We start from the raw sequence: 16,558 nt of genomic DNA on the forward strand, positions 1-16,558 counted from the left end.
CCTCTGTGAATTCTTGTATTTGTTGATGACATGTATTGAAGTGTTAGATGCTATGCTCTGTTGATTAATTGAATACATACCCGTACAGCCACAATGGAAACACGTCTCCAGGACTTACTGTATACAGTATGTGTTCTCCTTTTAGCATAAATGTTTTACAGTACCTGTGTTAATTTTTTTTGACTAATGAAATGAAATTAAAAATCACACCTGTGTGAAGTAAATGGTAAATGGTGCATTTATATAGCGCCTTTATCCAAGGCGCTTTACATATATTGTGCATTACATTCACCCATTCACACACACATTCATACACCGATGGCGGCGGAAACCATGCAAGGCACCAACCTGCACATCGGGAGCAATTAGGGGTTCAGTGTCTTGCTCAAGGACACTTCGACACTAACTCTGGGCGAGCCCGGGTTCGAACTGGCAACCTTGCGGTTACCATCCAGCCACTCTACTGAGCCACCGCCTACTCCTGAGCCCTATTGTCTTTTTATATGCCCAATGTATTGAGTTTATAACATAACTATAACTAAAGACATTTAAAAGGCATTTGAAATTAAATAAAAATATACATTTTCAGGATTCCAATAAAAAAAATAGCAAAACAAATTCAGGATTTCAGTTCAAATGATAGCAAAAATAGATGATCTACAAGCTCAAAACGCGTCTCAGAGTGAGTGTGGAAATATAGTGTCTCTCTCCATCGTCAAAGTTGCCCACCATACACACCAAGAACATTGTAAAGATGTTATAGAAGGGATAGCCCCTTGAGATGCAGCATCTCATTTTGGAGGGGGGCCCGTAACATACAAATGGCTCCCCAAATAAACGCTATAATGTAAGATGCAGAGAGGGATGCCCTAAATGAAGATATTGCACAACACCCCCACAGCCTATCGTGATGCATGATGTACAGTAGCAGTATAGCCTGGAGGTTCTCTGCAGTCATGAATTCACAGAAATGACATACAGTAGTTATTGACACTGACTGATTCAAAAGATATTCCAGAAATGAGGTCTTTGAACGCACACGCGCAAGTGCGCACACACACGCACACACACACGCATGCACGCTGTGTTTACACCTGTACACACAGCTGCAATATCACCACCTGCATGGTGGAGATAAAAAAGGAAGACTTAGCTGAATGTTAAAAAGAGATCAGGAGAAGGGATGAAAGCGACAGTATTTGGTTCCCTATGGAGGAAAATACCTCATCCCTTATTGTATCTGAAATGAGATGTATCAAATACACTGGCCCTTTTTTTTACTAAGAATCACAAAATCAATATCCATTTTCAAAAGATATTAAACGACATTGGTGTTTCATTCTGCACAATAGGGAGGTTATATTTTCAAAGGTGCAAGAAAAGACTGCATGATCCAATGTGTATGCTGAAGCTATTTGATGGAGAATAAAAACTTAGATTGATCAGTTCATTCAGAGTCCAATTCAAACTAACTTCTTGCTTTATAGAAACTAGACCCTTTGGGCACCAGCCTACTCTGTCGGGTACCAAAAGTAGTAGTCATTGTGTCATTGTGCAGAATGTGCCATTTCAAGTTTTCAAATGTATACAAATATTTTGAAAATAGCATCAACAGTTCGACACATTGTCAGCTTGTAGATCAGATGGCCGAAATGTATGTAGGGTTGAATTGTTTAATGTATCTTTTGTGATAATAATACAAGTAAATAGTAAGTATTTTCAAAGTAAGTTTTCAAATAAATGTAGTGGAGTACAATATTTGTAAAATATTGTAAAAGTACAAATTTGCCTCTGAGATGTAGTGGAGTAGAAGTAAAAGTATTGGAAATTGGAAATACTCAAGTAAAGTACAAATACCTTTACAATACCATAAATTCTACTCAAGTACAGTGATTAAGTAAATGTACTTTTGCACCACTGGTTCTCAAACACTTTTCTTTGAACTTAATAAAGATGCCTTGGATTCCTTCTCATCCGTCTAAACATTCACATGCTTCCATAACATGGCTTTTTGCCTATACCTTCTGTCCATTGCATCCGCTGTCACTTATATTGGCACAAACTGCCAAATGTTTGGGTTGGCCAATCAGGGAAGCATGATACATACAATCTCCCGGACACACTGAGAATGTGTGCGTTCCACTCAAACCTGTGGTCAGATACAGATACAGAAATTCATGACTTCTGCCGTGTGTGAGACACACACGGCAAGTCTGAGCACGTTCCGTCGCTCTATTTCTGAGTAACACACACAGGGAATTATAGCATATAGTAGGCTATATATACACTATGGCCACCTCAGAAATGGATTTGGAAATGGAAGGTACTCAAAGTGTCCTCAGATCTCAGCGGGGGGGGGGGGGTATTCTTTTGAACACGCCACCAGAGATAAGAAACTAGCAGTGCATGTACTGCATATTGTATGGACACGCCCTCGACCAAAACATTCCTGCATGTCCTTGAGAATTGATCTGTGGAGAGGCCTATATATTAGGATGACAGCTGTAATTAAATGAAATGCACTGGATGTCATTGTAAGAGAGGAAATGGATCCGTCTTAAGTGCTCATGGTTCTCTGGCTATTGTCTTTGATTTCCGTGTCTTTCAGAATGATGTTTTAAATAGAATGGCTGGAAGAATTGGAGCGGCAGGGGCGGTGTTGCAGTCGCTACGCCGCACTCTATAGGTCTACCGAGCAATCTTCATTCCCACGGTCATGAAGTGTGAAGAATAAGGTCGAGAATACAAGCGACCAAAATGAGTTTTCTCCGACGGGTGGCTGGCATCTGCCTTAGAGATAAGGTGAGAAGTTCAGTCACGCGAGAGAGACTCGGAGTAGAGTTGCTGCTTCTTCACCTGGAAAGCCAGCTTAGGTGGTTTCGAGCATCTGGTTAGGATGCATGTCCCACTGGGAGGATACCCTGGGGCAGACCAAAGCGCAGTTGGAGGGATTACATCGACTCACTGGCCTTGGACGCCTCGGGATCCCCCAAGAGGAAGTTACTAATGTTGCTCTGGAGAGGGAAGTCTGGAGCTCTCTGGTGGTGCTGTTGCCCCCAAGACCCGACTACAGATAAGCGGTTGAAGATGTATGGATGTATGGAAGTATACTGTATGTTCCTGACTGTGTGCGTGTGTGAGTGTGTAGGCATGCATGCGTCCACATGTGTGCATTCGTGCATGTATACCTCTGTGTCTTATGCCAGCTTATGAAAGATCCCTATACATGAATGACAAATAGATACATGATTCACCAAGAGAATACATGCGTGCATCCATGTATGCATAATGTAATTGCAATGTAAATGAAATTGTTATCCAAGCACAACATTGCTATTCTTCTAATACAAGGTTTACAACTATTGGGTGTGTACAGCAATGATCTCTGCCGTGTTATCTAGCACCTGGCCTAAAATAATGATGCGCACACAATTTCCTAATTGATGTACATACATTAATATAGTGTGTGAGTGTTTGTTCAATACAGGGGATTCGAACCACGTAGAAAACCGATTCCCGCAATCAATGCGTTAATACACCCGAGCACACAGACACAGCTCTCGCTTTGGACTAGGGTTTTTTTTTTTGCCTCAAGATCAGCTAGAATGTTACATTATAGCCTAGTCACCAATGTATACAGTTTTTAAATGTACAAATATTATATATTATTATTACTTAAACAAGTCAACTAGTAAAAACCACTAGAAGTGATCAAGCCCTTCTTTGGACAAGGTCCCCCCATCACCATCCTATCTTCTCTTCAAAGAATAAGCTTTGTAGCTACAGTATACTTTAGCCCTTTATATGGTTGTCTTCTATTCGTTATATAGGTCTTCTGAGTACTGCAACCATGGACATTATAAATGTGACACTTTCTGTTGTGTACAGCATACAGCGCTGACGAAGGCTTCACGCCGAAAGGACAGGTCTGTGAGTGCTGCTATTCTCTGGTTAAAAGTGTATTTTGAAGAATGAAGAGATGGAGACGAGTTGGAGTCGTGCGTGCTTCCTTCATTTAGAAAGGTCTCCATCTTTAGTAGACGTAAAATACATTTTCAGGTCAGTATAACAATTTCATTCCCGTCAGGAGAGAGAACTCATACGGGGTAAACATGCAACATTGGAAGTGATGAAGCAAGAAATGAGAAGACAAAAATTGGAACTGGAGCAATATAAAATTGAAGTTTCCGGATTGGAATGGAATTGGCGACACACCCGACAAATATTTTCTGATTAATAAAGCTGGAGTGATGAGCTGGAGGGATGAAGATTTAACAAAGGTGCAAACCCACTGCAAATTCGATAAATGCTTTTACTTGCACTTAAAGATAAAAGTTACAAAGTTACAAGATGTTTTCCGTACAAATAGCTCAATAAATACATGATGGAAGTTAATCGACTTTCAAGTACATTGGCTATCATTTATAACGGAGATAACTAGTAGGCAGAGAAATATATAGAGAAAGATATTAGAGCAGAACGGTGTTTAAGACTGGGGTGTTCCCAAAAGAAAAGGAGACAAACTGGGCTCGTTATTGTCTCCACCAGGCCGAAGGCATGGGGGGAGAGTATGTTTTGCACTCCGTCCGTCCGTGTGTGTGTCCGTGAGCAGCTAATCTCCGGCACCGTTAACCCGGTCGATGCCAAATTTTGCACACACACTCCCTGGATGCCAACGATGAACCTCTGCCCAAAATTATTAAGTTATAGCGCCACCAGGAGGCCGCTTTGTGCAAAACAAGTTTTTGCACAGTACACCTACAGATTTTGTCCAAACATCGCGCAAATTGGTACACAGTCTCTCTAGAGCCATTCAACGAAACGGGTCTTTCAGATTTCTCAGACTCCATCGTCAATAACATGCCATTTGTATAATGCATGCCATTCATCTTTATAACATTACTAAGCATTATTAATATACTGTTAGATGTTATATTATTTACTTTTGTTGCCCTTTTATCCAACCACCAGATGAAGGCAAGCTGCAATGTCCTACATTCCTATCCTGGTGGAGACCTGTGCCCAGAAGGGCACTTTTTCTAGTTCCAACTCATCCTGAACCCCCTCAACAAGGGACCATGAGGGTACCTGGAGTGAGCAAACATACACAATATCAGCACCCTGAACTGAAGGGAACACTGCTTAATATTATGGAAGGGCCCAATTTATTTCCAATATGGAAATATTAGGATACAGAAACGCTAAAATCTCACAAACTCATGCGAGTCATGATAGACAACAGATTGGAAAATGACTTCTCTGGGGCTGTACATTCAGGTGAGAATGAATGCTCCCCCAAGCTATCAGGACAGGAGTAGCCTATAACATTTCATTGTTAGTCTTCCTATGAATCTGCATTCTGCAACAGACCTATATAGTTTAATAAATGGACATTGGAAACAAATCAAAAAGCTTTTACCTTGGGCAAACAAAAGCAATAGGACAATTTTGAAAACACTTGTTACAAGTGCTGAAAAGAATAAGTGGCTGGCTGGTTTTAAGGCTTGGTGCTGTTCCCACCACAGCTGTTCATGATCAGCATTATTGATTGGAAGTGTTGCTTACCTCTACCTGAGCTGGGAAAGATGCAGGTCTTTGGAAAGAACAATGCAGGGTGATTTTCTGATGGTAAGGCAGACTTGTGCAAGCGACCAGATACTCTGAGAATGTCATTCCTATACAGTATGAGGTCTAGCTTGTACAGGGGACTAAGCTGTCCTTTCATGGATACGATATTTGAGCCGTGTTTGAGGGAGACAATGTCACTCTTGACCCTGTGTTTCTGAACAAAATTATTGATTGCCACGATGCCTTTGCTTACAGAACACTTAATTGAAGAGGAAAAACGTGCCGCACTTTCTGTAGCAGAAGCTACTCTGAACTTGCAGGAGAGCCAAGAACAGATACGTAGGCCTATAACACTCCTTCCCGAAGGGAGCTACAAATAAACCAAAGAATAAGCAAAAGTTAACGAACAAGATAGTAACGAACAGCTGGAGCTAGATAAGCAATGTTGTCTTGTCGGAGCCCAGGCAAATCTTTTATAGTAGACGCCCCGAGGCCTCCAGAGCGACAGCGTACACATTCACCCAACCACTACTACTACAGTATGTGTGTAGTGATTTACAAGCAGCCCCAGGGCAGCTGAACTGTGTGTTTATATACAGAGGAATCAGATTCTCTGCTCCCAAGAACAGAGGTTGGAAACGTTTGTGTGGTGAGTCAGAGCCGTCACAGAGTGAATGAAGTGAATAATAAAGTCAGGGAAAAGAGCGGCAAAATAAGAACATTATAATGGTTTATCAAAAAGAGAAGCCAACGATTGCCTCGGACAAGACCAAGTCTTTGCCACAGACTAATTTGTCTGTGTACAGACATATTACCGGTAATGATCTCTAGTGATACAGTTACAGTCCACAGAAAACTCCACATGCAGAGCTGCGGAAGAATTGAGGCCAGGTGTGGGCAGATAGACACGTACATACTGTAAATGAACAAATAATAATAATAAACTATAATAATATTCTGTGCATAACTCCCAAATCCAGACAGCATAACCATCCTGGGCGGGAACCCCTTTTGAGGACCTGACCAGTGAGTTAACCTCTTTTAAAGAAGATTTAAAAAAAAGAACTGATGGCAGACCTTAAAGACCTCAGACAAGATGTAACGAAATAAATAATAAAAATGCAAATTTATGGTAAATGAGTCATGAAAATAGTCAACGGAGCACTCTAGTACTGCTATAGATATAGATATAGTGGACAGCTATAGATCTCATCATTGTCATTTATTGTCTCCACCAAGCCGAAGGCATGGGGGGAGAGTATGTTTTGCACTCCGTCCGTCCGTCCGTGTGTGTGTGTGTGTGTCCGTCCGTCCGTCCGTCCGTGTGTCCGTGAGCAGCTAATCTCGGCCACCGTTAACCCGGTCGATGCCAAATTTTGCACACACACTCCCTGGATGCCAACGATGAACCTCTGCCCCAAAATTTCCACAACGACCTGTTATAGCGCCACCAGGAGGCCGCTTTGTGCAAAACAAGTTTTTGCATGGCAAATTTTGCACACACACTCCCTGGATGCCAACAATGAACCTCTGCCCCAAAATTTCCAGAACGGCCTGTTATAGCGCCACCAGGAGGCCGCTTTGTGCAAAACAAGTTTTTGCACAGTACACCTACACATTTTGTCCAAACATCGCGCAAATTGGTACACAGTCTCTCTAGAGCCATTCAACGAAACGGGTCTTTCAGATTTCTCAGACTCCATTCTGATTGGTTAAGATTGGCTTCCAAAGTTCACAGGAGTGCTCAGTTTCAAACAAAATGCTGCAAATCATGAACACATGGCGTGATTTCCGTGAAATTGTGCACGCACATTCCCACTAGGCCGAGGAAGAAATGCCACATGAACAATTTCAACTCAGCCTCAAGGTTTTTACCTCTAATTTACTTTTGTTGCCCTTTTATCCAAACACCAGATGAAGGCAAGCTGCAATGTCCTACATTCCTATCCTGGTGGAGACCTGTGCCCAGAAGGGCACTTTTTCTAGTTTATTCTGCATTTGAGCCACGGACCACCATTTGATGACATTTTACCAACCAGTCTATTGCCGAGGACCATCAAATAGCCATAGACTCTGGCTCCTCTGTCGCATACATTTCAGGGGCTGTTGTAGGTCAGTTTTCACCTAGCCTGGAACTCACCTATGCTTTCTATGGCATAGGCAGCTCCCGGCAGGATCCGCCGGGATAAACTGTGCGCAGCTGCTGGACATGAAACTAATTAATTAGAGCGACAGAGAGAGAGTGTGTGTGTGTACGGGTGTGCGTGTCAATTTAACAAAGGTGCAGACGATCAGAAATCAGCAGAGAGTGATCGACGTTTGCGCTACTCTATGCCAAGACTTTTTTTTCCGTCCCTGGAAATAAAAACGTCTGGGTTTCCGAGGCTAGTTTTCACCTGACAAATCGGATTTGGAAAGAAAATCATTATCGGCAGATAGTCAAAATAAAATTATCGGAGTCGGATCGGGAGCAAAAAAAAAACGTGATCGGGATATCCCTAATTGTAACAAGGCAAATGGTTGCATTTATATAGCGCTTTTATCCAAAGCGCTTTACATAGATGGTGCATTACATTCACACACACACATTCATACACCGATGGCGGAGGAAACGAAGGTAATGAGGTAATGAATCCAATACAAAGAAATAAAGTGTCCACGGTTAGTTGTGTTTATTACATTAGAATATTTTTTTCCATCTTTCCTTACAACTCTGACATTAATATTTACTGATGGTTTTATTTCACTACAGTGCACTTGAGGCTTGACACAATTTGTCCATGTTTAAACAGTAATTCCATTACAGTTGACAAGTTCACAGGGCACTGAGAGGGATCAGATGATCAGCACACTTCCAGCAGTTATTATATCAAACAAAAAATAACCCTCAACTAAAAACAAAACACAGGAACACCAGGAAATAAATAAAACATTCATATTTTACAGTCTTATTGTGCACAAAATCAATGTTTCTTCCAGGAATAGATAGAGTGGACGGGTCTTGTTCTCCCTTATAACTACTGTATCGTCTCCACCAATAAGCTGCTGCATAGTGACTTGGACCAATATGTGACTCACGATATTGATTAACCACCGCTATGTTCAAAAGTTTTGAAATTTCTTCAAAATCTTTTTTAAAAACAGCCCCTTTTACAGGCTCAACGAGGTGTCATTCATGACAAATCTCTGCCTATAACGAAGTGCTTCGTCATAGGCCTATATGGGACTTCAGCATTTTACTAGGGGGAGGACTTTGATTTGCAAAGTAAAGCGACACTTCTTTTTTACCAGGACAGAACCGGAACATCGGTAATAATATTATTAATAATAATTAGAATAATAACTTCTTCGATCAAGTAATGACAGAGGACGAACGAACAAACAAACGCAGAGCCGCCGGCGCAATCTAAATGTTATCATAACGCTGTGATATAATATAATGCTACCTACTGTACAACAATCATGTATCATTTCAAAATAAGCCTTATGTTACGTTCATTCGTGAATCGTGAATGAAACAAATAAAGGGGAAAAAAACAAAAACAAAAGTAGAGCATATACTGTAGCATCCGGTCAGGTACAGTTAATTAAATAATGCATGAGCGTGCCATAGCTAATAACAGAGACATAAAAGGCACCATACTGTATGCCACCTGTCTGTCTCCACTGGGCACAACCTCAGGGTAAAATAATTCATCACGTCACGTCCCATGCTTCTCGTCAAACGGTTGGGCTGAGAATGTCAATTTCACAGAAAACGACACAGATCTTATAAGAGACCTGTCAGATTTCGCGCAAATAAAGCGCCAACAACAACCCGATTGGGGAGTCGACACTAATGATTAAGCCTTGGACGTCCTTTTATAATCAAACCGCAGGAGGCCTTGGACGTGTGTTTTATTGATACTCCTTCCTTGTGTTTCCTCGCATGATGCGCGCTGCTGTTCACTTCCTGGTTTACGGCTCTGAAGGAATGGCTCCTAACACCTAATCTAGGGAGCTCTCCACGGTTTTCAGCAAAGGGACCACGTTTGTGACTTCAGCATGCCTCTCGTTTGGAATATTAACGCTTCTGGAGAGACTTTAGCGTGGCCAGTGTGAGGTAAGAACGGAAGATTATGCCTCCCGGCTTTGGGGGGGAGGGGGAACGGAAGGCGGGGCTTTTCAGAGTAAAATCTGCCATATCTGCTGGCACTCTATAGCGCCTTTATTTTGAAGAATTCCCAGGCAAAAAAGAAAAAACTACACACATCTACACAACGCGTCATTTGTTAAGTGATTAATACTACCTTCGAGGTACACAGTAGGAAAAGGGAGGGTATTTGCTGAGGACAGAAGCAGCAATATTCACAGTCACTTCATTGATCTACATTCCTCGTTGGACCGCTCGCTTTTCCATAGATGTATCATTGAAAAGCAGACACACAAGAATCCTTATGCTTTCTTGAAGCTGAAGAGAAATAATCTTGTGATCTTGTGAGTAATCGTGTGGTTACACACACTACACCCACACACCCACACACACACACAAAAATGCAAGCACGACTGTAGCGGTTTACTGAGAGGAAAATCAAAGCATGCATCATAGTCACCGTGTGAGTGTGACCTGGAGTTGAAGTACTTAAAGGGCCACTTCACCCCTTTTGCAACCATATCTTATTTTTTATTATGTTTGGGACTGGAGAAAATAAACACTTTCCTTTGGGGGGGGGGGGGGGGGGGGGGGTTGTGTGTGTAATATGTGTTTTTAAGATATGTTAGTATTTCAAAGTGCCAGTGATGTCATCATGGACACTGGTCTCACTTCCTTCCTGGACTACATGTTGTCCAGAGTAATCTAGTAAGAGAGTGGCGACACTAGCGTTGACTCCCATTGTAACAATGGGATCGTTCCAGCCACAGGAGCAATGTTTGGAACTATAGCCCATATAGGCACCCGCTTTGCGGCGAGATCAACGCGTGTCGCTACTCTACTACTCTACACTCTGATGTTGTCTCAGTAAGACATGTCCATGACATCACAGATATGTTAGCCAATAACAGCCACATATAACTATTATTACAAATGGGTTGATATCAGCACAGATCCCTTTAAATTGAACCTTTATTCAACCAGGATTTTATTTTAAATATATATATATATCTATATATCTATATATACCCCCATTTGAAGAGATATGCCAGGGACCCCCATAAGAGAAGCTTTTTACGGCTCTAGCAGTGATTCTCAACCCGTTAACTGGACCCCCAGTTTGACATGCATTAGTCTACGGATCCCCATTTAATGGCATTTCTATCAATGAGACTAACTCTGAGAGTGTACAAGGGTCCACTTGGTTTCATTTGTATACACTCAAAGAGTTACAGAGCCATAAGGGTCCATTTGGTTCCAAACTATCATTGAGCTGGGGGGGACCCCCTGAATCTCCCTCAGGGACCCCCTTTGAGAACCACTGGTTTAGATCCAGTCTGGGGGCCTCCAGAAGTGGTCCTTGAGGAGGTTCCATGGGGTCCAGAAGTGGTCCTTGAGGAGGTTCCATGGGGTCCCCAACAAACTCCGTTTGCCAACTTAAAAACCACTATTTTATACTTGGGACTAATTCGACAACAGCCAACATATACAAGCTCACAATACGTCGCAATGCGACACATTGTGAGCTTGATTTGGCGATGTTCGAAACTGTTTTGTGAAACATTGTGTAAAAAAAAAGAAAAGTGAAATAATTTCGATGAAATCTTACAACATATAAATCAATTATAGGGGGGCCTCCTTGGCACATAATCATTTCAGATGTTGGTGCAGTGGTCCTTGACATGAAAGAGTTTGGAGACACGTCTGCTATATTGATTTCATATAGAATTCCATATAGACTGAAGTGCTGCTTGTTGAATGTACCCCAGAGTGTGTGTGTGTGTGTGTGTGTGTGCGTGCGTGCATGTGCGGGAGTGCTTGCAAGCGTAAACTGAGGCTCCACCGTTAGTGTTAACCCATTATGTCATGCTTTAGCTATTGAAAAATAGCAGATCTACAAGCTCATAGCGCGCCACCGAGTGGTGCGCTACGAGCTTGTAGGTCTGCTATTTTTGAAGAATCGAAGAACGACTGACATAGAAACATAGCTTTTTCAGAAAACTGTCAGGATGTAGAAGACATCTTGTAGAATCTGATCTCAGGTCAGAATGGGTTAACTATGGGTGTTCTTCTGTGGGACAGTCCAATGTTTAACGCCGGGAGTGTCGTGTAACTTCAGCTATATACCTCATCCTCACACCTATCTCTTTGGTCTGTCTATGTCGTCTATGGCCGCCAGGAGCTTCTGCCGAGCCTTCTTGTTGATGTGCGAGCCCAGGCACACGTTCACCAGGTTGGCCAGCTGCTTCATGGAGTACTCCTATATAGGGACAATGAGACCAGACAGTTACCATGCAGACCAGTGGCCTTGTGGTTAGAGTGTCCGCCCTGAAACTGGAAGGTCGGGGGTTCGATCCCCGGCCCGGGTCATATACCAAAGACTGTAAAAAAATGGGACCCAATGCCTCCCTGCTTGGCACTCAGCATCAAAGGGTTAGATTAGGGGGGGGGTCAAATCATCTAATCAAATGATTCCCGAGTGCGGCACGGCTGCAGCTCACCGCTCCAAGAGACGGCGGGTCAAATGCGGAGTTCACGTGTAACGTGTGTGAGCCACTCACCCGGTGGTTCTTGATGAACTGCTCCATGTCGTTCTCCGTCAGGTAGTAGGCCTTGATGTACGTCTCCACGAACTCCTTGTCGGGGATGGGCCGCAGGTCCGTCAGCTTCTCCAGCTTCATGAGGAACTGCTGGAAGTCCAGCTGCATCAGCGCCCGGCCCTCGTTGCTGCACTTCTTCACGTTGGCATAGCTATACAGGGGACAGGGGGAGGAGAGAGAGAGAGAGACCATACGAACCAGTAAGACGCCCTGAGGGCGAGAGGTGACGAGGTCGCGCGCACGCATCCGCCTGGGTGACAGCAGAATGCTGGGCGAGCGCTGGCGCTTTGGCATGGGGGCTCAGATCAACATATCCGCCTGGGTGACAGCAGACTGCTGGGCGAGCGCTGGCGCTTTGGCACGGGGGGGGGGGTCAGATCAACATATCCGGAATTCTGTATTGGCGATATATGGAGCGTGTCTTGAGTGTGTACAGTAGTGATGCGCGGCCCCGGCTTTTTTTCATAACCCGCCCGTCCCGTCCCGCCACGGGAGCCAGCCCGCACCAAACTAGCCCCGCAAAACAATATATAATCAACGGCTCTGCCCGTCCCGCGGCCCGCGAAATCCTAACGACCGGCGTTTCAACACCCAGCAAGTCCAGTCCATTCAATTGCGTTGAGAGAGAGAGGACGACACCGTTTGAAAAACCCATGCAGAGCAGGTCACTCGTTGCAGCAGCAGTGTACTCTCATGTGCTCATTTTAGTGTTGATTGTGTATACGCAACTTCAACCCAAAATAGCCGCTCTACAAGCTCACAGCGTGTCGCCTGTGACGCGTTGTGAGCTTGTAGATCTGCTAAAATTCTGTGTGTGCAGCGCACTGTGCACGCCTGCACAGCACCGCGCTCAATTAGGAAAGATTTGGATGCAGATGTGCTCATTGCGCTGATGACCTGTCGAGGTTCAGAGCCTCAGAACGGAGAGGGCACTTTTCTCATGGTCAAAAGGACAGGGGCTAAAGCGCCCTTTCATAAGAAACACATTGATGAACAACAGAACAACAAGCTGATGGTTTAGACAGTAGACACAGGAGAGCAGGTACCGGAATGCTTTTTTTAATGCTTTTTTAATTCTGTATTGGCCATATTTGGAGTGTGTCACTAGGCATGACGGACGGACGGACAAACTGACTGACTGACATGACGGTCGCAACAATGAGACAAAAGTGGTATGAAAATATATATATTGTCACGGAAATAGCACAGATTCCGTTGTATCCTAATTGTGGTTATATCATCAAATCATCTAGATGGGTTCAAAGATGTTGTTCGTGGTCTCGGAAAATTGACTGTCGATTGATTGTTTGTGTGTATGTTTGTGCATGCATGTGAGTATGTATGGAGAGAGTCCTGTGACGTATCGGTCAGAGAAATGCAAACAAACAGCCGTCTGTAAATGTAAAAGCAAATAGCATTATCTACAATAGTGCCAAGGAGTACAATACGTCTAGTGAGTCAGTGAGTCATTGACTGCTGATGTAGCAGTGTGAACTTCGACCTGCGTTGTGTTGTTGTGCGATAGAATTCACCCAAGTCTTCAAACTGGTTTATTCACTGCCGATAGACAGGCTGGCGATAAACAAGGAAATACAATACGATCAGGACCAGCGCAGCTTCACATCAAAAGTGCAACTTAACATTAAAAAGGAACAGTGATGTTCCTTTTTTACAATTACGTTAGATTACCGTAATACAGGTACTGCAAGTGGAATCGCCTTTTCTCTGTTACACTGACACTTTGGTTTGTTTTCTGTCCCACAGGGATGCAATGGGCGCTATATGCACACACGCCATTTTGGAAAGAACTTGGCGCCCATTCCCTACTTCCTTCACAGGTGTTACCAATGATACTAATGAAAGCTCTGTTGTTCCATTCTGGTCAGGGTGCTGCTATTGTGCGGGTTGGCACCATAGACTGTAAAAAAATATGGACAAAGCGTTCCCCGGGTCTAACATGAACGTAAAATGAAGCCTGTCAGTCCTTGAAATCGCCATCTTTCTAGATCCGTTTGGGCCCAGCTGGCCCATTGGCTGGCCCAGACAACGAGGCGGGACTTCCCCCCTTCTTCTTAGTTAGTTTCATAGACTGTAACGGTAGCCACGCCCCTCAGAACATATGCGACTTTATGGTCTTTTTTTAAATAAATGGGACCATAATTTTCCAAAAAGAATATTATGACATTAGAAATGAGACTTTAAACTAGTGACTGGAAGCAGAACGTATTCATGACCATGTTTATTAAGGTAATACAGTCTAGGTGAAGTTGGGCCCAAATACATGGACTTCTATTGGGCCCAATGACAGCGCCACAACAGGCCATTATATGAACTTTCAGGAAATCCCGATTTCCTCAGTGGCTTCACAAAATATCTGTCTGACTGCCCCCCTGGTTGGCACACTGGAAACACTCTGCTACACCAGTGGGTCTCAAAAGTGTCCTTGCGTGGTTTCCAAATGGCCCCGGACGGGTGTGTAACTCTGAGGAGTGTACAAATGGAACCAAATGGACATTTTTTTTTGTACATTCTCAGAGTTATGGGGGTCCTTGACATTAAAACAAGTTTGAGAACAGTGCACATTAAATGGAAAATAACCTTAATTAGTATCATTGGTAACACAGAAGGAAGTATGGAAGAGTTATTCTGTGATATAGTCCAATGAAGAAAGCACTGTAAATATCTATCTTTCTCACATACATACATACTCTCTCTCTCTCTGTTCTCCTTTCCTTCAATCATCCTCAAGTGCAGTGTTGATTTTGACAGCGGAGGGTCACCTTGCAACTCCTAAACATGTAACTCCTTGTGACTACTTGCAACCATTATTCCCAATGGCATGTTGCAAGGAGTTGCATTTTGTTGCAAAGAGTTTCAGCGGTGTGGTTTGGGCCTTAGTCTCTTGAATAGTTTTCATTTAGTTTTAGTCTAATTTTAGTCACCTGGAATGTTTTAGTGTTAGTCTAGTTTTAGTCGAATAAAGTGTATTTTGGCAGGCCCTGATGCCGTCATAATGGGTGATTTTACACATGCCGAAAATAGCCGATCCACAAGCTCACAACTTGCCACAGACTCGCAGCGCGACACGTTGTGAGCTTGTAGATCGGCTATTTTCAGCATGCAACGAAGTGTAAAATTACTTGTTTATTTTACGTATACTGGATCTCTTGTCCACTAGTCCCTTCCTAACAATTTAGTCTACTTGTCTAGTTTATGTAAATATATTTAGTCTTAGTTTTAGACATCATAGCTTAGTTTCCATCCATTTTCGTCAGTGACAAAGGGTAGTCGACGAACATTTATCGCCATAGTATTAGTCGACAAAATCAACACTTTCCCATTCTTTCGCTTTCCTCCGCTCTTCGCCGTCTACTTTCTCTCCCAGGCTCGTCAGAATATGCCAGAGAGAGGAGGACGGAGGAGGGAACCAGGGGGGCCTAGTCTACCCCTGAGCCCCCCTGGGTGCCAGAGAGAGGGAGGACGGAGGAGGAGGGAACCAGGGGGGCCTAGTCTACCCCTGAGCCCCCCTGGGTGCCAGAGAGAGGGAGGACGGAGGAGGGGAACCAGGGGGGCCTAGTCTACCCCTGAGCCCACCCTGGGTGCCAGAGAGGGGAGGACGGAGGAGGGGAACCAGGGGGGCCTAGTCTACCCCTGAGCCCCCCCTGGGTGCCAGAGAGGGGAGGACGGAGGAAGGTGTTCTGGCTTTCAACGTAGAAACCGTTTAACAACCCCAAGGCGACTGACTAGGGGGTTAGAATCCTCCGCGGCCGGCGGTGCATCCGGTCTGGTTCGGGCGTTTTCCCACAAACGCAGTTGGCCGTGTTTGTGGGAAGTGGAGCCGGACGGCGAGGGCATTCTTTTGTTGCTGTACTATAGCGCCGCCTGCAGGCTGTTCAAAGGGCAACTGTTCATGATCATTTTGACATATAATTTTTTTTAATCTAGTTTTAGTCAGTCTTTTGAATCAAGTTGTATTTAGTTTTAGTCATCTGAAAAGTTTTAGTTTTGGTCGACTAAATTTAGAAAAAGGTTTAGAAAAAAAGAAGAAGAAGAAGCGCTTTGTGGGTCCCATTTTGGGGCAGGAACCCCTTTTGGTGTTAGGCATTATGTTATGCTTTAGCTATTGAAAAATAGCAGATCGGTGCGCGCTACGAGCTTGTAGGTCTGCTATTTTTGAAAAATCGAAGAACGACTGACATAGAAACATAGCTTTTTCAGAAAACTGTCAGGATGTAGAAGACATTTTTAGAATCTGATC

General features: G+C 43.7%; 1 protein-coding gene across 1 annotated transcript in view; it reads right to left on the bottom strand.

The window, feature by feature from the left end:
- Positions 1-11,829: 11,829 nt before the first annotated feature.
- Positions 11,830-16,558, bottom strand: part of vps50 (VPS50 subunit of EARP/GARPII complex) — a 218,347-nt gene continuing 213,618 nt past the window's right edge. Inside the window, exons 27-28 of the mRNA XM_083763390.1 lie at positions 12,262-12,451; positions 11,830-11,960 (exon numbers count right to left, since the gene is read on the bottom strand). Coding sequence (XP_083619516.1) covers positions 11,841-11,960; positions 12,262-12,451 — 310 coding nt within the window. The 3' untranslated portion in view covers positions 11,830-11,840. The remainder of the gene's footprint in view (positions 11,961-12,261; positions 12,452-16,558) is intronic.

Source organism: Protomyctophum parallelum, assembly GCF_964188405.1.
Source record: "Protomyctophum parallelum genome assembly, chromosome: 1".
NCBI lineage: Eukaryota > Metazoa > Chordata > Actinopteri > Myctophiformes > Myctophidae > Protomyctophum > Protomyctophum parallelum.